The following is a 23,019-nucleotide window of genomic DNA, read 5'->3' on the forward strand; positions in this document are numbered from 1 at the left end:
ATAGATCATTTAATTGCAGAAACTGTTTTAGAGGGGAGATGACATCTATCTGCGGTGTTCAAATATGTTAAAGAAGAAACTAAAGTAAAGTTTAATATATTGTAAGTATGTAGGGGTGTACGAAAAGCTTTGTATGGTGTATAGTATTCATTTTATGCAGAAGTCATTGCCTGTTATGTATGAAAACAAGTATAAATAGTTGGTGAAATTAAACTTGATGAAGAACCTGCATTACTAAGGGTCACTAATCTGAAAACTTTAGCAGCTGAAGAATTGAACTTTGTCTCAATTGATAGTTATGTGAGTCAAGTTAGATGCTACTTTCCTAAGAGATAAACTTAAGGCTGTAACATACTCATCTGGGCATAGCACCACTCATATTTCACAGCACTTGCTACTTTTGTGGCTTTTGTACTCTGTGCTTTGTATAGCATACAAATTGCCACTGCTTCTTTGTGAGGACTGTTGGAATGCAAACTCATTTTCCTAATTTCTTTTATGTGCAGTACAGAAACTTAAATCAAATTAGTTCAAATCACTGCAAATTAATTTAAATCAATTACAGGAAGTTTGTATTTATACCTACCAAAGTAAAAACTAAAACCAAAATTATTAGAAAACTCAGTCCTCCTTTCATCTCTGCCTGTGTTCCAGGAGTACTGATGAGTAAATTATGGTTAATATTTTGTATGTTCTGAGTCTTTTCAATGGAGATCTATGTAAGTAAAAAATTACTGTAACTTTGAGCTTAATTACATTAGTTTGGATTACTTTTAATTACATTAAATTACATTAAAAATATTTTCAATTTAGGCTGTTCTCTTACAAGTTTTCTATTTCTATATTTACATTTTCATATTTTATATTTTCAATTAATAAACTAGAAATACAGCACATTTACTGTAAAATTTCAGGTGAAGACTTGAGTATGGAAGTGTAGAAAAAGGAAGTCTAGCCTCATTCATTGACTGGTCAGAATTTGATTTGAAAGATCCCTAAGAATATGAATTTTATGTGTGTGCTTAAATAATGACCTTATTAGTGGCCAAATTGGGACATTGTTGATCATACAAAGTAATATATAGCCAGTCACTCTGTTCAAGTCAATGGAGTTACTTGAACAGGTATTTTTTCTGAATCTGTGTTTATGCCATCATTAAGGAGACTTTTCCATCATGAAGAGCTGGCATTGTATCTTCTCCAATATCAAATTGCTACGCAAGTTAATTGGTAAAATACATTCTCTCTTTTTTAATACTGTCTGCTTCACTTTAGTTTCTGTCCATGTTTCTCAGGTAGTTCTGCGTAACAGAAGGATTTTCCTTGTACCGAGAAAAAAAGTAATAATTTTTAAATGGCTTTATCTTTGGATTTTCTTATCGTATGAATTTTAGCTAGGTTTATAATACAAATGAAAATAATTTTGGAGAACCCTTTTTTACCCAATGTCACTATCATATACTTTTTTTTTTACTGTAGAGACAGGCTAATTTATACTGCACTAGTTTAAAGACCTGGAATTCATCTTCTCCTCCTATATGTTTTAAGAGAGGGCTGTGATGAAACCATATAGCATATAGCTAGCAGTGAGAACTTAGTGCTGGCTCCTCATCTTAGACTCTTCTTGTTTGCTCAGGGTTTTTCCTATGGATGTGTTAGAGATAGTGAACTCCTTTATACCTCAGTTCTGTTTTCTGAAAATTAAGAGAAATTTTAAAAACAATTACTTTTTTAATAACTTTTTTTTTAGTAGTAGCCTGCCAATCTGTGTGAAATCTCTGAAATCACTTAAGAATAAAAGACATACAATACAGTAAACTGTCGATGTTAAGAAGTCTTGGTAACATTGAAAAATATACAGAAGAAAGCAAAATAAATAAATAAATAAATTTGAACTTCACATAAAAGGATTATTTTCAAATGTTATATCCTTTATACAGTAAAATTACATATTATCCAGGACTGCTAAATGTAAGAATTGCAGTAACTCATAGTACATGTCATGGTGACTCTTGCTAATGGTCTGATAGAAACAGTAAAAAGACCGTAAGGATAATAATATTGTTTTTATAATAATAAAGGTAATAAACACCTTCTCATCTTTGCTGATCAGTGAGTAAATTGTTCCCCGTTGTCAGCCTCGTTCTGCTGATGCTAGTGCTCTAACTTTGTGAGACTTCTGTGACGTTGCATTATAACACAGTCAAAAGTCCTGTTTATCTTCAAGCAAGTAATACACCTGTACTTAAGTGGAAGAGGGATTAAGAGCAAGTATTCAGAGAAGGTAGTAGCTCTCATTATATTCCTTCCATTTTTCAGTCTGGCATTTTCAGGAGCTTCTTGCTTTTATTAACTATGCCTTTCTTTTCCTTTGCATTATTGTTTGTAGGAATTGTGTTTTCAGTTTTTGAGAGTGTTAACCGCTTTCTAAAATGGAGTCTGAAAGGAGGTCAGGAAGGATTAAACTAGTGATATTCTGGAAACTTTCCCTCTCTTTCTCCTTCTCATCTTCTCCCATTGCCCTTGTAATATAGTGGTTTCTTGCTGTAATGTAGTTAGGTTGAAGGGAAAAGAATCTGATATTTTTGAGAGGGAAAGATTGGGTAGTTCATTTGAACTGTAGCTGAGGTGCTGTTCACATCCTGGTTAGAGGGTCAGATACCAGAGTTTAACAACACTGAAACCTTGTCTTTAATTTTTCACTTTCCCCCTCATTCATTTATCTCCATCTTCTCATCAACTAGATTGTATAATTATTTAATGAACTAAGCAGTGTTTGTGGAGTGGTACATAAATAATCATGAAAGCTGAAACATGGAAAGCAATCTTTGTTCATAGAAATCAAGACAAGATATAAAGAAGCAAAAAAAACCCCACTTGTTTTCAGTTGTACCAGTTATCTCTGTGTGGAGAGATTATACTTTCTAGCTTTTTCTAGATAGAAAGTTGTGTTGGTGTACTGTTTAGATGGTCTGGAAGTGCTAGGTAAACTGCAAGGTAGGACTGCTAGGAAGTGGTAGTCCTTGTGGAATCCTTTTCAATTTATATACTACAGTTGATTTTCGTGTGTGCAGGGGTTGCAGAATGAACATTAACATAAAAAACCACCCCCAACAATAAAATATTTCTGGAAAGAGTAAGAAAAGTATGTCTAAATTTACAGGTCCAAATTAAGTCTTAAGTTACTTCTCTTCCTAACAAAGAAAAAAAAATCTAAACCCCTGCAACCTCTCCCCCTGAAAATCAGTTGAAAAACTTAGGGGGTGCATTTGATTTTTATACAAATCTCTCAGAACCTAGCAAAGACACAACAAAAAATATTTAAAACAAGTTTAAACAGTATTATGTATTGTAAGATATTACAAAAGTTTCCTACTTTTTAAAATTAAATGATACCCAATATTGCTTATCTTGCCTTATTAGGGTTCTTCCCAAGCAGTTCTCAGGGATGTGATGCTTTTCTTCGCCACAAGATGACTCTGATTTCTCCATCAATACTGAAAAAGTATGGAATTCCTTTTGACAAGGTACGTTACTGTTTAAACTGTGCATTCATGCATTGAATTAGATTGTGTTTACTATAAGGATTGTTTGTAGTAAAATTGAGGCAAAATTATTATTTTTATTTTTTTTTAGGCACTGACTCCATGAAAAGATGAAAGCAAATGCTTGTAGTATTGGGACTTTTACATGGTTTAGCTTGGAATTTTCTAGCAGAAAACACTTGTAAACATCATAATCTTTATCCTAAAAGTTTCTGTGATTTTTTTTAAGACATTACCAATATTTTTTATTTCTATTTCCATGCAGGCTTACATGTGATTTTCTGTTGACTGAGAAACAATCCTTAAATAGCTGTATTAATTTAAGTTGTATACCTAATATTTTAAAATAAATGTTTCATTTCTGTATGTCTGTATATTGTTTTTTCTGATGCAATTGAAAGTAACTTTACTTTTGATCTATTATGATCTAAAAAGTTTCAGGTGGAATAAACCCAAAAGAACTGTTATTTAATTTAAACTCTATTAAAAAAGCTGTCACATACTAAAAAAAGAGTGAATGATTATTTTGTGCTGTGAAGAAATTTAATTCTATCCCAGCTAAAACCAGCACAAGTATATTGAAAAATATATTACAACATACAAAATATTTGAAGTGAATTAATAAACAAACTTATAATCTGAGAATTTATAGGATGATATGTTGTACTTTGTAGCCAAAGTACTGCTTTCTGAAATGAATCTATTATTACAGAAGTAAATATAATTGGAGAGCATGTCTATAAAGAGATTTTACAACAGAAATTTATCAACAATTCAAGATGTTCCTCATCCCTCCCCAAAATAGTATTTTGCAGCAAAAAGAAAATCATGCAAGCATCTACACACCAATAATCAATGTCTACACTTCAATAATGAGTGTCTACAACAACAATAATTATCAATAGCACTACTACTAGTAGAATAGTACTAACTGGTACTGCCAATTACGTGATATGCTTTTATCAAAACTGAGTGGAAGCAAATTTAAGGTTACTCGATAAGAAGAACCTTGTGAGAAAAACAGCATTACTCTTAAGGCAAAGAAACAAAGAGTGAGGTAGATGTTTAGGTGGGATGAAGCCACTGATTTGTTGTATCACTTTTGAAATATCACTTCAATTTTCATGCTTAAATCAACCTATGTATAAAATTGAAGAAATGTAGGTGTTCAGAATGATACTGCCTGCCTTAGAAAGCAAGCTTTTTTGAATAAATGACTCCTATAAGAAGTAGTTTGTTTTCCGAATGATATATTATCATGTGGAAATGTAGTTGCGGAGTTCAGTTTTTGTAATATATACGTAAATACTGATTCCCTTCATAGCCTTGTACTTTATCATGAAGTGTCAGATGAAACCTTCCAAACTGGAAGGCTTTATAACTAGATTTATAGTTTTGGATTTACAGAACATTATTCTGAAAGGTATAATTTTCAGTGGTTGGTGTTTAAAGTACCATATTGCAGAATGCCAGCATATTTGTTTTCAATACCACACATTTGATATGGGTAAGGGAGTTGATGTTCTTATTTCAGTGTCTTGATTATTCCTGTATTCGAATTTAAAAAAAAAACCAAAACTGGCTAGAAATAGTTAAATATTTAAGTTTGGTTCTGTCACCTAGTCTTTGGAGGAAGCAGACTGTACCCAAGTGTAATTATAATTAATGGGATTCAGTGAGAAAGTGAATAGAGAGAACCAGGCTGTGATCTCTCATGGCTCAAAGTGATAGAAGTGGAAATGTGCTGAATGCTGATAAATCAGCCTATGCCTACCAGGTGGCAGCTGAACTGCTGCTTGTTGCAATAGAACACCTGCTAAACTGTCAGCAGTGGGAGGGTGTATTGAGATAAATTTTGGAATTGTTAGCACTGAGAATAATCTTTCTTAAACATTCCCACCGTGATTGTTGGAGTGCTACAGTAGCAGTTATAATATATGCACCTGTATGTGCATTTGCATGTATATACTAAATATGAACCCACAAAAAATTACCTTCAAAATGCAATGCAAAATGCAAGATTCAATTTTATTCTTTAGCTTTGTTAGCTAAGTGTATTCTTCTTGTTCTCTTCTCTTTCCTTCATCCCATAATACAATCAGAAATATACATCTTGAAGTGCTATCCCTGTGTATTGATTTTTGCATTGAGCAAAAAAAGCACACAAAGAATTCATAAAACTGTGAGATGAGAATTTTGGGGGAGAAGAAAAGGGGGATTTTAAAAGCAGAAACTGAATGTAAGACAACTATGTCAGCAAAAAGCTGAGATTTAAGATATGTTCATAAGAAAAATGTTTGGAGTTGTGGGTTTTAATTTTGGTGATTGTTTGAAATTTAATGCTCCTTTTTGCGATTTCAAATTGTAAGTGTATTTCCCTAGAGTCATATTAGTCCTTCTAATTTTTCTTACTCTCTTGCTTATGCAAAGCATTGTCACACAATGAAAACAGCCTATATGATGTCTAAGAAGTTTCCTTATTTTCCTGTAATCAGCAAATGCTGATCTGGTTGAACCACCATCAGTCATTTCTCAGATTATTTGCTTCATTTAAATGGGTCTGTTTGCTTTTAAGTGGGCCTGCCATCTGATGTGTGTTTCATGTAACAAGGCAGATCAGAGTATGGGAGATCTCTTTTAACTCTTTCCTTCTGAATCTTCTAGTTTATTGATTAACTCTTATCAGATGGGTCAGAAGACAGTGTGCCATTTCTAGTCTCTGACCATCCTGTCCTTGATACAGTCTTTGGTGAGCTGTCTTTAAGAAATTAAAGCTGTCTCTGAGTGGAGAGATTATTAGTGACTGACAAGAAGTGTCGTCTCTCCTTTTCTTCATGTCCAGAGGAGAGCAGCAGTCCATCCAACTAAAAGAAGATGAGATTTCTCTCTTGAAAGAGAATGTCCTGACCAATGATTTGTTTACCTTACCCCACTTTTTTGGTAATTTACTCTAGAAACCTTTTATATCTGGTATCTCTTTTTGATAACTTCTAGAAATTTGGTTTCTTTTCAGCTATACAAAATATAATTACTATGAGTGTGGTTTTAGTTGGATTTTTTTTGTTACTGTTTTTTTCTTTTTTTCTGCTTTCTATAATTTCTTGTTGAGTCAGTGACCTCAGCACACTTTTCTTTTGGTTGCTTTTCACTGTACTTGTAAAGAACAGAGCAGTCCTTTGGAACTGTCTTTGCTTATTCTCTAAAGCAATGTCAGAGATTAACTGTAGTCAAGCTTTTCCTATTTGAGAATCTCCTTCCAGGCCCCTTGTCCTGACGTATTCTGAATTCCAGTTGTCAACAGTATGAAAGTCCGTCTGCTCTCTTAAATTGTGCTTAAAGAGAAAGAGGGGAAGGACAGGGGCAGATTAAAATTTCTTTTAATGTAATGTCTAAAGTGGTGTTTAATGGCTTTACATTGAGACATTCTGCATGACATTTCCAATGCTAGAATCCCCATGGTGTTAGTAGCTGTAAGGCTGAAGAATTGGTGCAGTCCAATTCTCGTTAATTCTCTTTCCTCCTTTCCTATCCAAATGATTTAAAGATACTGCCTGAGAGAATCCAAATGTATACATTTTTGGGATGAACAACATTGTTGTCTTTAACTGCTAAGGCTCATTAACTTAGAGTTTCTCCTACTTTACGCTTGATCATCAATAATAAGTAACTTAAAAGGCAAATCAGGCCCTCAGTCCCAGGTCTTCAAACCATGGTTTTTGAAATGCGTATGGGAGAGAAGGGTGAGAGTAAGATCTCTCTCCAGTCTTTCCAAGAAAAGTTCTAGTGCCATTCCAGAGAAACATCTTCAGGGTGTTGGACAGAAAAATTTCTTCAACAGTTAAATTGTACTAGTATTTAGGGATGACAATTGTGGGTATTTTGGTCCAGACTGTCTCTGCTTCCTCTCAGGAAGATTGATGTATTCTTTGCACTGTCTCTTCTAGCTCCCTGTGCTTCCAGGTTTTATTATCAGTGAACCTCTGCTCCAAGATTAGCTTTTTTGAAAGTACTTTCTGAATATGTAAAATCATTCATGTAGCTGTGTATTTTATAGTAAACAACATAGTCTCAAGTGTACTGTTTCTGCTTGCATTAAATTGCAACTGTGTGCAATGAGAAAAAAATTCTTTCATTCTAGGTAGGTGCAAAGGCAAATATAGGTTTCATTGCTTCAGGAGCAGAACTGCTTTTGTAATATTGTTCACTTTGAGGTTTTTTTTTTTTGTTTTTGTGCTCTAGGTTACACAAGAGGCAGGAGAATTTATGATCACTTTCCCGTATGGATACCATGCAGGATTTAACCATGGTTTTAACTGTGCAGAGTCAACAAACTTTGCCACCATCCGATGGATTGATTATGGAAAAGCAGCAAAGTTGGTAAGTCATATTGTAGCAAATTGATGCGTAATGAAATTTTTCCTGTGGTTATTTCTTTGTCAGAATCTGTAGAAGCCGATGAGAAAGGGACTGTTAGATCAGGTGGTACGTTATTCTGCCACTGGAGTTTTATTTATAGTTGTTCTTTTTCTAGTGGATATTATACTTCCAGCAGTATGTATTCCTCTCAGTAGTCAGTTTTGTTTGCAACTTAATGTATATATTGTTCTTCAAAAACAGTTCTATTTATGGATATTTTAAAGTTGAAGCTACATATACTAAGGTTAGTATATGTGAAGAGAACTGACTTTTGCTCTTAAACCTCCTCCGAGCTCTACTGTTTGTGAAAGCACTTTATTTAAACTAGGAGTTTTGATGCCTCGAAAGAAACATACATAAATAAACCTTAAACAAAGTTTAAAGAAAAAAGTTCAAGTTTTCTCATCTTTAATGTCATCAGATGTCTTGTAGTAGAAGATAATAAAGGAACTGTGAACTCAGAGTAAATATTTTCAGATTTTAAAACGAGATGTATGTTAGCGAAGATACTTTAGACAGAAAATTTATGTAGCATATATCTTTTGCTTCTTTTCAGGTACAGCATATGAGTAAACATACAAAATCAAGAAAGTGCAATTTGTTCAGCAGAAGTTTGTTACTGTTTTTCAAAATTGTGTGATTTTTCTCAGAATTATGGCTTATATAAGCTTTGACTAGTATGCTTTCCAAAATGTTTGTCAGAGGCCTTTTCTCATTGAGTCGTTATTGAAAAAACCCTTTTCAATTGCTTAATATATTAGCTAATAAGATGACACAGAATAAAGGGCAAAATCAAATATGAAGGTTGAAAAATTAAGTAATAGTTCTTATGAAACACTTGGGATTTGAAGGCTGTCATGAGAAAGTTCTCAAATAGCAGAAAGTTATGATTCTAGGCACTGTTGATAATTATTGTTAATGAGATTTTATATGCTTCAAAGGGAAGAAGTTCATAAATATTTTTCCATGTGCTCTGTATGCATATATCAACAGTAGTGAAAGTATTGAAAACATCAATATGCATGTAAGAAGTTCAGGCTGGCCTTTACCTTTAATGGGAAAATTGTGTTCTTAATCGCCAACAGATAAGGTGTTGACTGTAAAGTTAATTAAAACCCCCCCAAACTATGCATTTGATAGTTTGGAATTTCTATAGATAGTACAGTGAAACAAAGTTGAGAGGAATATGGGCATGGACACATATGAATTAGTTATGGTAGGTAAAACTGTCCTCGATTTTAAAAGGTATGGATGTGCTGCAGCTCTAAAATTGATTAAGCTGAGCTTCAAGAATGGTGAATTTTATCTTCAGATGTGGCAAAGCTGGGGTAGTGATACCTGCAGCTACTTCCATTTCAGTGTACAGGCTTCATATTTCTAATATTTAAAAAAAAAATAGTCTACCATTTGGTGTACACCTGCCCCAGAACAAACTATTAAATGCTTAATGCCTCCAGTGTGCCTCTCAGTTATTGTATTATACCATAAACTTAATGTCATGTTTAATTCAGCAGGGTTAGAAGATAATTTTTTAAAGCTAATGCAATTTTATTCCTTTAAACCACTCCAAAAGTGCTTCTGAAATTCTGAAGTTTGGGGTAGGAAGTCTTGGCATATACACTCTAAATACATTTTTATTTAGTCAAAATTCTCTAGCACATGGATAAAACTTGAACCTTAGGACACTGAATTCTGTTCTCTGTGGTTATTGCACATAGCAGCAGCATTGTGCATATATAGTGTAAGAAAATAGAGTGGTTTTGTGGTGCTTACAATGGAATTTAAATGTCGGAAAGTGTTGAAGTGGCAGCTGAAGCAATAATGACTAGTCTCCCTTTATAGAGAAATCTTAGATACCATTGTCAAATGTGAACTTCTGTTTCTTTGGGAAATGGTCAGAGTGCTTAATGTTACTTGCTTATTTTTTATTACTTCTTACCACAAGAATGAGAATTAAAGTTTATTTTCTGCTCTTTTCAAATGAAAAAGAACATGCTAGGAAGTGCTAATAATAGGACTTTTTATATGTATTTTTTTTAATGGAAATTTGTGAGAAGAGAACTTCTGGAATGGTGGTGAAATAGTTCTTCATAACACTTACTTATATTTTTTTATGCCATACAGATAGGGTAAACAAGTCAAACAAAGAAAAAGTATTATAACTGGTTATCTGTTCTTAAATTGTAATTATACACACTTTGAAAGCACGCACAAGTTATGGAGTTACTGCAAATTGGATACTCTCTTTCTTGGTTATGGTGTTTCTCTAGAAAAAACATGAGAATAGCTGTGATTAGTTTTATTACAACCTCTGGAAACTTCCTGAAAGTATTAATTAAAAGGGTAAGAAGTACATGTGCCCAAAGAATACTGATACTTTAGTAAGTTTTATTTGCAGCAATTCTTTCATTTAAAAGAAAACAAACCACCACACAACCTTGCATTCCCATTTGTCATTCTTCAGAGTACTGATGTTGTCTTTAACTTTTCTTTTGGTTTGTGGCATGTACAAGAATTTTAACTGAAAAATATATTTTGGATCCCCAAGCTCCCCTGTATTGTACTGCAGAAATTGCCGATGTCAGCAAAATGCAGCAATATCTAGGTCAGTTTGTTGCTGTATTCTCCTTAGAGAATATTCTATACTGATGACTGATTATTTGTCTTCCTACAGGAACAGTTTTATTTTTACAGAATAGTTTCTAATTGCTTACAGCTGGATTTCTGTCTTAGAAAAAGAAAAAATCCTGATGTACAGTCAATATTCATTCTTCAGTAATTTCTGAAAAAAAAACCTAAACAAAAACCAGGCAAAGATTTCCATTAAAGTTGTAGTAAATATTTAGACTGTGTGATGATACTGCTTTCCTGCATGAAATAAGATAGCGTTAAAGATTCTGTGAAATCAATTGCAAATATTGAATCAGAGATCATTTATGTCCTCAGTATAGGGAACTTTGGTAAAACAGAGACTATGGATGCAAATTTGGAAAATTATTTTCTGTCTTTAAAAATGCTGAACCTGTGATCTTGGTTTCACTATGTGTACCCTACCTACCTGTAGTAGTTGAACCTTGGGAGAGGGGATATACCTCTCAGTTTGTTTTCTAGAGTTTGTGTATATAGCCACTCAGGGGCGACATATGAAAAGCAATACTGGTTGGCACCTCCAGTGTGCTCTTTGCTACACTGCTGCTTTAAGCTGTGTTCTCACTTTTAGACAGAACTAAGTTGGGCAGAATTAAGCAGAAGTAAAGAGTAGATTATAAAAAAAAGGCAGAAATTGAGAAATAACAGCTATACTAAAAGTCCTCCAACAGGGGAGAAACAGTGTAATTTTTGCTTTTTCCACTGGCAAGAACACATAGGAAGAAAAATAAGAGATACTGGTGAAAGGAAGAAACCAGTCATGGTGTCCTGAAAATGCTTGGCAAATGAGTGTGGTGCAGAGGGATGTTGGTGAAGTGCTGATATATGGTAATGGCAGGACTTAGAGAATCAAAGGTAGGTAGTCCTTGGCTCACAAGTACTTTAGTTGTGTTTGTTATGTTCTGTGAGGGTGAGAGGCACTCTAAGCTTTAGATATTCTTAATCATCATACTATAACTTTGATTTGTTGAATGCTATTTATTTTTGAAAAAAAAATATGGTACAAAATAGGAGCAGATAGGATATTTCTTCAAGCTTCTGTGAATTTTGTCATTTTCCTAATGGAGCTACATTTATTTGAGTAGGCTGGAAATTTGTAGCTTCATGAAGTGCATTTTGAGTTTCCTTACTCCAGTGCATTTTTGTTACTGTTGGTAAAGCAGATGAGGCATTAACAATTAGCTTCTATGTTCTGTAGACATCTACTTTGATTTGTGCTGAATAGATAACTTGTGTGCTGAACAAGGGGTGATGTTTAGGTATCAGAATTGCTGAATAGAAATATTACACATAATTCTTTTATGTCTAATGAAATAAAAATCCCTCTGAAGCAATTGGATAAAAGACACTTCTCTAGTCTGAGAAAAACCTTGTATTCCTAATACTTATTAGCCTCAGGGTGGGACACCCTCTGCCCCAAATCTGTGGATCATCTATGTTTAATAATTTTATACTTTTGTCTGTTGTAATTGTTATTGCTAATGAATGCCAATGTTGCCCTCATACAAGGCTCACAGTTGAAGACCTCTCACTTCCAGGTGCCAAAACTAAGGTTCTCAGTCATGATTTACACCTGTCCAAATTTTAGCTCTGGTGAATAGAATCGATAAACTTTATGAATTCTAATTTGATACTGAGAACTGGAAACATATTTAAATTTTACATAAGATCCTGTGCTTTTGTGTACAGGCAGGTTTTTTCTCTTTCTTGAAATTCCTTTTTTCCCTTGCTGCTGTTTTGTAAATGTTTGAAAAACTTAGATGTTGGGAAATCAGTTCCTAATTACAGAGGATCCTCCTAAAAATCACATCCTTTGACCTTGTGTAGAGCTTCTGGACGGCATGGTCCCACCTGAGCTTGACAGGAGAAGGTAGTTCACAGAACAGAGAATTGGGTTACGATGGATGGAGGTCCTGTGTAGGAAATGTCCAGGAGATGGTGATGTGAGCAGGTTCAGTTGACGCTTTCTGATTCTTCTTTATGCAGTGGTGATTATTTTAGTTTCTTTCCTTCCATTTTCCTCCTGTTACTGTTTAAATCCCCACATTCCCCAGTCTCTTGCTTTTCCAGATCCTCAGGGTCTCTTAGAACTGAACGTCACCCCTTGTCCAAATTGACACCCATACTTTAAAATGCTTTCAGAGAAAGCACTGGCTTTTCCGAATACTGCTCTTGTTCCTCACTGTGCCACTGTTTTGTGGCAAAACTTGGTGGCTTTCACTCAGTCTAAACGCATGTAAATTTTACTGCCTTCTACCAGGGATAGAGTCACACTAGCTGATTTTACTAATAATTATAATGATTCCTTTGTATTGCAGCTCCTTTAAGATGTGATTTGTTTTCAGATGTTGGTGCTGGAAAGCTTTTTGTTGTTTACCTGATATGTAGAACCTGAAGAGAGAATTCTACCAACCTTTTCTACTTGAAACTTGGGCTACTTAAGTATTATTGCTCTCTTTCATAAAATTAAGTCAGTAATTACTGACGCATATTCTTCAGTGGTAGCTGCCTAGCGATGTGTTTTCTGTGGATAGGTTAGATCAAAGTGCTGGCCTGCAGGTTGTATTTTTCCCTTTGGTGGGATGAAGTACAGTTGTTTTGATGTTAGGTTTGATGGATTTGTTTGCCACTGCATTCATTAGCTTCACATCAAAAAACTGACAGGCTGTTAAATGAAACTTTGGCTTAGATTTTCAGCTTGACTGTTTGGAGACCTTTGTGAAGATATTTTGGTTTTGTGCTGCAGCAGCCTCAAGCAGTTATGACTGTTTCAAAGGGAAGAAAAGTTATTTAGTATCTTGATTTGTTTGGGCAAAAGAGAGTCATTGGCTTGAGGACAGCCATGTCCAGCTTATGTTATCCAAACAAGATATTTATTATGAAACAGGTATTGGGAGGCAATATATATGGCTTAAATAATTTTAACAGAGAAGAAATTATACTTGCCACACAAAAGCACTTTTACACCTCTCAATTTATTGAGGTAATAATTTTTTCAATGAGGATTATATTTAGGTTGCTTTTGTTCAATAAAATATTAGTTGTCTGTTTTAAAAGGAAAATAAAAATTCTGCTCAGTTCCCCCCCCCCCTTTTTTTTCTTTAAATGTGGGTGAATGATTTAAAGGCCTAGGCTTAAAAAGTGTCTTGCTACTCCTACAGCAGTGTTTTAATACTGAATGTCAGAAATAAGTATGTGCATGAGCTCATGAGCAATTCTTACATCAGCCTATTTTAGTAGTTTAAATTAGGTACTGCTGTGAAGGAAACTTTTTTTTTTAAACACTGCATGATGATAGATTTGATACCAATCTGCAATGATATCAGCATCATTCAAGATGTACCAGTTAATGTTTTTACTTGCTGGAAATCACCATTAGCCACCTTATATTGTTGACTTGGTTGCTAATGAAATCTTACAAGGATTCAGGAAGCAGAAATGCTTTCCATTTCTGATTCTGATGTTAGTGCACCAGTTCAGAGCAGTTCCTGTGCATTCTGCAATTTGACATTTCACTTCATAATCATACTGCCATGGTGTACTCTCAGCTTTATAGTTATCATGGAATGTTCTCTTTTATTTTTTCTTTATATCTTTTATCTTGGTCTGTTCCTTATCTTTTATTTTTGCCCATCTTACTGCCATCATCTACTGCCCATTTGGTTGTTACATCACAAACTCAACATTTCTTGAGAACAGCAGCTGTTAAAATTTCCCGCTCTAAAATCTATTGCTGTAGTGGGAAGATTGTCAGTCTCGCAGTGGGCAGTAACTTGCAACTTCTGTATTTCTAGTACTGTGACATCTTGAATTTAGAATTGTAATGGTTTTAGGAGTAGAAATGAATAGTAATAATAGCAATATTTTTACCTGTAAATGCAACAGAGAATTATGTTCCATTTTTTTTTCCTTCCTGTTTTCATAGAGCAACTGGTAGTAAGTTCATAATCTGAAATTTTGTATGATTGTGTTTTTATGTTTTCACAGTCTGTGCTATGCTATGTGCAAGTACTGTATTCTGTGGTTCTGAAGTTCAGTGTGGATTCTCATAAATGTTTTCCATCTGTACCTAGCCTAACTTTTTCTGTGTGTGACGTTACAGTATTTGTGGCTAAGGTTATGCATGCATGTTTCTGGCACAGAGTTCTCATGCAAGCTGTACTGCTTTATCAAATAAAAATCAAATGAACACTACTATCAGGTTATTTTTTTAAAGCAGTTTTGAATAGGAAGTAAGGCAAGGAGAATTCCTTAAAATAAGATTTTTTAACTGTTGGAGTACATTCTGGCAACTATGAGTGAGTAGAAATGATGAAATTGAATTTTCCTTTAATTTTTTTTTTTCAAACTGATATAGTAGAAGTTCCATTTATCAAAGTAATAAATGAAGCAGGTTGGCATACTTGGTGGTTGTTCAGAAGTTTTTATTTTATAGCAGCTTTCACCAAACAATGAGGTGAATTTTTTCATAGAAAAAGTCAATAATTTACAATAAACTTGCCTTTTCAGAATATCATTTGTATGAATTTTTGAGCAAATCAATACAGTTTGTCTTTCCTTACTTTTAATCAGAATGCAGATTATAATTATCCTTGATTTACTGAGGAAAAACTATTGTCACTAGGTACCTTTCTGTCCACATATTAATGTCACAGGCCGTAAAGAGAGATTACTTTCATTCCAGGTTTTTCTAGAAAGAAGAATTTGAACTAAGAAATTTTTTTCATAAATTTGAGGTTCACGAAATAGACTCTCTGGGCTTGAATCAGCTGTTGAAACACAGGTGTCCAACATAATTTGATATAGCTTAAGATATTTTGCCTTGCTCTGTCTAGTCAGAGCAGTCCACCAGTCTCCATGCATCCAGTGTGATTAGAGCTCAGGCAGATGTCACAGATACCAGAAAGTGGTTCAGGTGTTAGTGATGCCCAGGCAATTGAGGTGAGCCATCTGCCATTGTATTCTGTTGTTTATACCATTTTTGCATAAGTAAAACTTGGCCTAAAAATTAACTGCATTCTCCTGCTCTTAGAGGAAGTCAATTCTCTAGCCTTGCTAGAATAATTTTGTATTTTGACACTGGGAAGCAACCTATCCCTACAGGCAAAAGGGTGACTTAAATGTTAGGGTTCCGTTCCCTTAAAACCACTGACCCCCAACCTTTCTTCTCCTAAACCAAGCCCTTCTCCAACTTACTGTTATTGTTAATTTATTTTGCAACCATTTTGACTCTGAGTTTGAACCATCTGAGAGTTCAGGCCTTCAGTGTTGTAGCAGGTAATTCTAGTGCTAGGTAGTGCTGATAAACAATGTCCTCCAGGTGTATTAGTGTTGGAAGAGTGAGATACACTTCTGTTTCATGGATTTCATAGTAAATTGCTTCCACCAAAAGGAAGTATGGTCTCAGGATACTCGCAACCATTCTGCAGGTGTTCTTCCATGCAGTTTCTGTTGGTCTCTGACATTGTCTGGAACTCAGATATTTCTAGGTTGGGTTTTTTGTTTGGTTCCCCCCACCTCTCTTCTGCATATAGACATAAAGCTTTGTATGAAGATAACTTTCACTCAGTTTACCTGTGTATCTTCTACTGGGACCTTCTACAGGATTCACCTCTACTGGAGGTAAATCACTCCTGCAGTTGGTACTTGACCCACTGGTTTGGCTCAGGTCAAACATACTGTGGAGATAACCACATACTTGAAATTTTCTCTCCATTTTTTCTGAGAGTCTGTGGAATATTAAGTAAAAATGAAGAAGAAAGGGTGAAAAGCTGTATCATAGATGTGAAGCACACATGACTTCTTTACTTCATCTGAAAGAAAACACTGTAAATATAAACACACAACTCAAAATTCTTGACTTTGAGCAACAGAGAAGTCTTGTATGAGTGAAGAAGAAAAAATGATATACCCACATCCTGAGGTAACTACACCAGGGCAAATAAAGTGTAGGTATTACTTCCAGTACAAATGAGCTTATGTAGCCTATCAGATATGTGAAACAGGAGCTGAACTTAGGAAGAAGCCTCAGCTGCAGGTTCAGCGTCCCCACTTACCACGTGAGTGAGTAGGACTTGTTTATATGCTACAAGTTAAAAAATCTTAAGGCTTAACGTTCTTGAAAATGATCTTAAATTAACTGTATAGCTTAAACTGGTTTGACTTTAGATAAAGCCTGCAATAAAACATATTGCTATGCTTCACTAAAAGGAGATTATTGAAGTATGTATTGAAATAATTTTCTGAAATGTTTTATGGCAAAAGACTTGAATTAAGACCTCAGTGCTAGCGTGGTTGTATTCAGTTTTTAAGGTTTGTCTTTCTGTGTGAAGCATTAACCACTTTCCAGTTGTTGGGAGAAAAGGTAGAATAAATCACCTTGAAGGTGTCATCTTTCTCCAAGGATATATATAGTCACCTCTGAACTCAGTTACAGTATTAACACCAGAGAAAAAGATGGAGTCGTGGAATCATAGAATGGTTTGGGTTGGAAGCGACCTCAAAGATCATCTAGTTCCAACCCCCCTGCCACGGGCAGGAACACCCTCCACTACACGAGGTTGCCCAAAGCCCCGTCTAACCTGGCCTTGAACACGTCCAGGGAGCGGGCATCTGCAACCTCTCTGGGCAACCTGGTCCAGTGCCTCACCACTCTAACAGTAAAGAATTTCTTTCTAACATCTAATCTAAATCTACCCTCCTTCAGTTTAAACCCATTACCCCTTGTCCTGTCACTACACTCCCTGATAAAGAGTTGCTCTCTGTCTTTCCTGTAGGCCCCTTCAGGTACTGGAAGGCGGCAATTAGGTCTCACCACAGCCTTCTTTTCTCCAGGCTGAACCACCCCAACTCTGGAGAGGTGCTCCAGCCACCTGATCATCTTCGTGGCTCCTCCTCTGGTCTTTCTTTTGCCGCGGACCCCAGAGCTGGACACAGTACTCCAGCTGGGGTCTCACAAGAGCAGAGTAGAGGGGCAGGATCACCTCCCTCGACCTGCTGGCCATGCTTCTTTAATGCAGCCCAGGACACGGTTGGCTTTCTGGGCTGCAAACGCACATTGCCAGCTCACGCTGAGCTTCTCATCCACCAACACCCCCAAGTCCTTCTCCTCGGGGCTGCACTCAATCCATTCTCCACCCAGCCTGTATCTGTGTTTGGGGTTGCCCCGACACGCGTGCAGGACCTTGCATTTGGCCTTGTTGAACTTCATGTGATTTGCATGGGCCCATCTTTCAAGCTTGTAAAGGTCCATCTGGATGGCAAGTTGTATTAATATTTTAGGTAAAGTGCACTTCTGTATGATTCATTACAAGACCTTGCATACGCTCTTAGAATGAAGTAAGTTATTTCATTCTTTTGTAAGTTTACAACCAATATAACCAAATAACTTCAGTTAAAACTGTTTGTTCTCTGTACGTATTATGGTGTCATATATTCAGCAACCTCATCAGCTCAATTACTAACTTTTAGATCTTAACAAGAAAATCATGTGATCTTACCTTTACCGTGTGACATCCCATGCGCTTGAGATTCTGGGGAATATTTTACATGAGGTTTCTATTGCAAATATGTATCTATGTATCTATATATAAAAAGATGGATTGTGCTAGGGAGCTACAACAGTGTCTGCTTCTGGGGGGAGGTCTAGTTTGAAATATCCAGCAAACGTTTGAATGAAAAACACTTACTTTATCTTGGTGTCGTTGTGCTTGTGTCTTTTAGAATTTTCCAACCTATTCCAGTTAAGTTACTTATTTCTTCTGAATACCTTAATACAGGACAGTAAATGCTGTGTTTTGGTGGCCTTTTCTCAAAGTATGTTGAGAACAATGACAGTATGTAAGAAAGAGAGGTCTGAGTATTTTGATGCATTATTATGGGTGCTGGGAGGATAAATCTGTCATGTACATAGAGGAGAAATTAAGTTCAGGTTCTGCAATTTTATTTTGTTTCTTTTTCATGCCTTTTTTTCTTTCTGCTTCCAGTGAATAGAGAGACTGTAAAAGTTTACTCAAAAAGGGAAAGGTCCCATCAAGAAACCCAACAAAATCCTCTTCTCTGTGTTCTCCTTTTTTTATGCAGATGATGACAGGGTGTTGATATACTTGGCTTAGTGTATCAGTCATTAATTCTTTAATCAGGATATAAGAATCTACCTAAGAATCTAACATTGGATGAGATTTTGGAAAAAAATCCAGATAGGTGGCATTTAGTAGGTCTGTTGAACATCTTTGAAACAAACTGTGAGCTAATTCCGTGGCAAATGTGTTTGAAGTTAAAAATAATTCTACTACTTTATTGTAAATCAGGTGACTTGTTCATTTCTATGTATTGTAGATGTATGTACAAATGAAAAATTTGAACTAAGCAGATATAAAGGAGTTTTAATGCTGAAATTAAAATTACTATGTAATAAGAAAAAATGTCCTAGGTGACACTGTTGATGTTCTGTGAATATTACTGTATAGCTATCAGAGTAGGTAGTGGGGCTTGAGGAAGTCTGGACATAACACATTTTGGCAAAAGTCTTCACAGATAATTCTGATTAAATAAAATCTAAAATTTATATATGATGCCCAAAAGTGGAAACTTTAGAAAAGAGGAAAAGTTTTCATAGTTACATTTCTTTTTTTGTGTGTAGGTGAGATATCTAATTAGGAGCGGCTTCATGTTGTGTTGAAGTTTTGCTGAAGAAATTCCATGTATTTAAAAGTTGCAGAGTGCTGCCTTAGTTCATTTAATTAAGTGAGTCTTATATCTGTTCTCGCTTCATCTTCAGTTCCCTCTAATGTGCGAGTATAGTTGCAAAGGGATGATAAGAAAAGGATAGTGAAATAATATGCTAGAGCTTGCTGGGTGTAAGAGGAAGAATGTTTTCAGTCAGTCAAAGTGGACAAAAGAGTAAGGAGTGGCTCTCAGGGTTACTATATTTTATACAAGCTTTATGCTGGCTACAGAAAAGAGACTTGTGTACTTCAGTGAGGCAACGTCTAACCGTTACTAGAAAATCCTCCAGAAAGTCAGTGAAACAAACACAGATGCCTGATTTAAAGTCTACACATCACAGAACTGCCTATTGTATCTGTGATTACAAAGCAAGTTACTTGGAGGTGGTGGAATTATTAAAATGCTTTTTTCATGAAGCAAACTGTTAAAGAAATAGTAATAATTTACGGTCTGAGTTAACTTCGGTGCAACACTGGTTTAACTGAGAGCTGGCATGTTCAAGTAATTTCCTGATAAAATGAGATGGGATTTTATTTTTAGATTTTTATTCTAACTCAGTTAAATTGTGGTTTTGGCTAAATTTCAGATTTTTTTTCAAGATAGAGGAGCTGCTAATAATAATAAGACAGTATTAAGCTACTTGGCATGACTAAATCTCTAAAATAGCTCCTCTTCAATTCAATTTCAGACATTCCTCTACCCAAAACAGAGGCAGAGTGTTTGTGGAAAAGATGTGTGAGGACCTGTGAAATGGAGACAGAAGAAATAGTGAAGAAAAAATGACACAGGTTGCTGAGGTACTGGACGCATTGTCCTGAGAAAAGTGAGGTCATTAAGGGACTGAAGGAGATAATAATAGAATTTCTGTGCTTGACGTTCCAGTCCTCTTTTGCCATTTGATTACTGTTGGCTATAGGGGATAAATATTTTTTTACCTGCGTGCAAACAGGTTAATATCAGAAGTACCTGCCTGCATGATAAATTTCATCTCCTACAAGGAGTAGTCTCAAGTGTTGTTTAATACTCTCAACAATAAGAAGTAGGGTGTTAAAAATGAAATAGTTTAATTGGTGCAAAATTGGAAGTATTTTGTTGGAAAACACACGGTAAAAGAACATGATTTTTAAGTTTTAGAGTGGATTCAGTACAGTAACCAGATATTGGACTTTATTTTTAGTGCAGAAGTACAATGAGAATTTGGAGTGGTTGGGCCTTTAAAATCTGCCTGTTTTGGTTTTGGTCCACAGCTGGAGAGCAAAATTCTTGAGGGGTTTTCAAAAGCTGTAGCAAGCACATTTAAAACCAAGTTTTCATAGAGTTTGGTAAGAAAGGAGGAAGTAATTTGTCAGTCAGGCTCTTCCGTGTTGTTAGTAAAGGTCTGCATTCTGCATAGTTAAATAAAATGTAATTGCTTGTGCCTTAATAAACTGGTAGTTGGATATAGGTCCTGGTATTACTATTCATAACTGCTTGGTCCCCACAGGTCTACACCCTCTAATCCTTATCAAACTATTGATCTGCAAGCAGCTAGCTCCACTGAGCAAAGTGTTTCCAAGTTTAACTTGAGGATCTGACCTTTTTGTAGTGCAGGCTGAAAAGATAAATCATCGGTGTATCTTGAGGAAGTCAGTTGCTGGATGAATTTGTGTAGTTCTGCACTTGTGCTCCCTGACTAGGCTGAGGTAGCTGCTCTACTTAGTGAATTGCTTGGAAATTCTTACTGATTTTTAGAAAAAAGAGCTGCTGACAATGTAGCTTTAAAATGTGTATGGGCTCAGAGAATGTGTGCGATTTGTAGGCTTCTCTGATTGGAAATAGATCAAATTCTCTTTCATTTGTTTGCTAATCTCTGAGTTGTTGACTTTCCAGAAGTTGTACTCTGTTTGGTATGCCCTAACCCTGTTTGTTTTCACGAGAGCTGGTGCAATCACACAGAAATTGTAATTGTCAAATTCAGTCCATTTAATCTTTTTTTCTATATGTCTATTTAAGATTTTTGTTGCTCTAGAGGTGTTCCTCTTTCTCCTTCACATGCTGCCTTCCCAAATTGAAAACACAATTTCTACAGTAATCTCCAGTTTTAGGAAACTGGGGGAGAGTTCTGTTACCGTTACTTGTACAAAGTGTTCTTGACATTGTAGAAGTTGTTCTCTTGCTTTGGGCAAAGCAGGTAATGGCAAATTCTGGACAAGCCAGTTAGTTTTCTGATTGAATTGTATACAATCCTGCAGGTTTGATATTTGCAGCTAGAGGTTAGGGACTCTGAGCACAGGTATGCTTACAGGGCTTTTCTTCCCATAATGCCCTTTGCAATAGCTGTTAAAAATTATATGTGGTTTACTTGTCACTATTTAAAGTTTATAAGTTGCTTCAAGAGCATTCTAACTGAATTCTTCTTTCTTTTCAAAATACTTTATTTTCAAAATCATTGTTTTATTCGTAATTGTTATCAAGCAGTTCTCTATCATCTGTTTAAAAAAAATGAAATGGCATATGTTAGCATAAAAATGTTTCATGCATATATAGGTAGAATAGGCAATTATCAGACTCCATTGAGTGGTGATAGTGTTTTGAAAACAGGACTGTTGCATAGTTTTTCTGTTCGTGATCTCTAAATGCTGAATATCTTGTAAAAGAAACGGTTTAGGCCATTTTGTAGAAAAGACTATAGAGCACTGGTGTCTTTTTAGGAAATTACTGCATATTTGGATTTTTTTTCCCCCTCTCCACTTACAAAGTGATCAGGAAGAGTCAGCATTAATCAGTAAAGCTGAATTAAGGGGTAATGTACGATCTGTAACTTACAGGATTTCAGTAAAGCATCTTTACTTATAATAATTGCACTGTTAGCAGCAGAACAGGTAGATGGTTTGCTTTGCCATATTTCTGCCCTTTTCCTCGCATACTTTGTTTTGATTCCAACAAAAACAGGATCTGTAAGAATAAAAAGATGGAAACTCATTAGTAATATTTATCACTTTCTGATGGCCAAATCACTGAAAGCAATAACCTGAGAAAAGTTTACTAATCTTTACCACTATGTACTATAGATCTTTGGCCTCTGAAATACAGCACTATTCTGTATGGTGCAGGATGGAAACAGGTCTGCAGACTTGTAACCAGTTAGCCCATTGGCAGTGTGGCAAATATATATTTTTAAATAAAATCGCTTCAGTGTTTGTTTCATAGGCTTAGAAACATATCAGAAACACCCTGAGGCATACATTTCAGACATAATATTTTTTTTAAACTATTGGTACATGTTAAAACATGGGGAGCATTTCCTATTTATTGTAATGGAGAGTTAGAAAATGTGTATTATTTTATCTTTGCTTACCATCTTGGAATGACATTCTGTACATTCTTCAGATTGTGTCAGTCTCTTCTTCAGAAATCTTCACTTTTTCTTCCTTATTATAGGGTCTTCTGCCTGGAAAAGTGTAAAGTTTTCCATGGTCCTCTTGTGGCTGAAACATCACTGCAGTACTTTAGAAGGGCCTTCCCCTCTTTCCTTACTTGGTGTTGACAAACTTGTTTATTAGTTGCTTGATCTTGCAGAACTATTCTGTCAGACTTCTTAAAAGAAGCTGCCTCCCGCTGTTTTAAGTGTTGTAGTTCTTGAATCAAAATTATGAGGTCTTTGCTTTAGTTGGGGTACACTCAGAATTTATTCAGAGGGCTT

General features: G+C 35.4%; 1 protein-coding gene across 18 annotated transcripts in view; it reads left to right on the forward strand.

Annotated features, from left to right (window-relative positions):
- Nucleotides 1-23,019, forward strand: part of KDM4C (lysine demethylase 4C) — a 268,964-nt gene that overhangs the window by 51,188 nt on the left and 194,757 nt on the right. For 14 of the 18 annotated variants that reach the window (XR_008574612.1, XM_054809237.1, XM_054809233.1 and 11 more), the window contains 2 exons: nucleotides 3,424-3,527; nucleotides 7,785-7,922. Coding sequence is in view for 17 of the 18 variants with exons in the window: in XM_054809237.1 (XP_054665212.1) it covers nucleotides 3,424-3,527; nucleotides 7,785-7,922 (242 nt within the window). In the remaining variant the exon portion in view is untranslated. Of the gene's footprint in view, nucleotides 1-3,423; nucleotides 3,528-3,636; nucleotides 3,822-7,784; nucleotides 7,923-8,517; nucleotides 9,803-23,019 lie in introns of those variants that run through there. The other 4 variants (XM_054809244.1, XM_054809243.1, XM_054809247.1 and 1 more) reach the window with 2 other exon arrangements.

The sequence above is a fragment of the Grus americana genome, chromosome Z, assembly GCF_028858705.1.
Source record: "Grus americana isolate bGruAme1 chromosome Z, bGruAme1.mat, whole genome shotgun sequence".
In the NCBI taxonomy this organism is placed as follows: Eukaryota; Metazoa; Chordata; class Aves; order Gruiformes; family Gruidae; genus Grus; species Grus americana.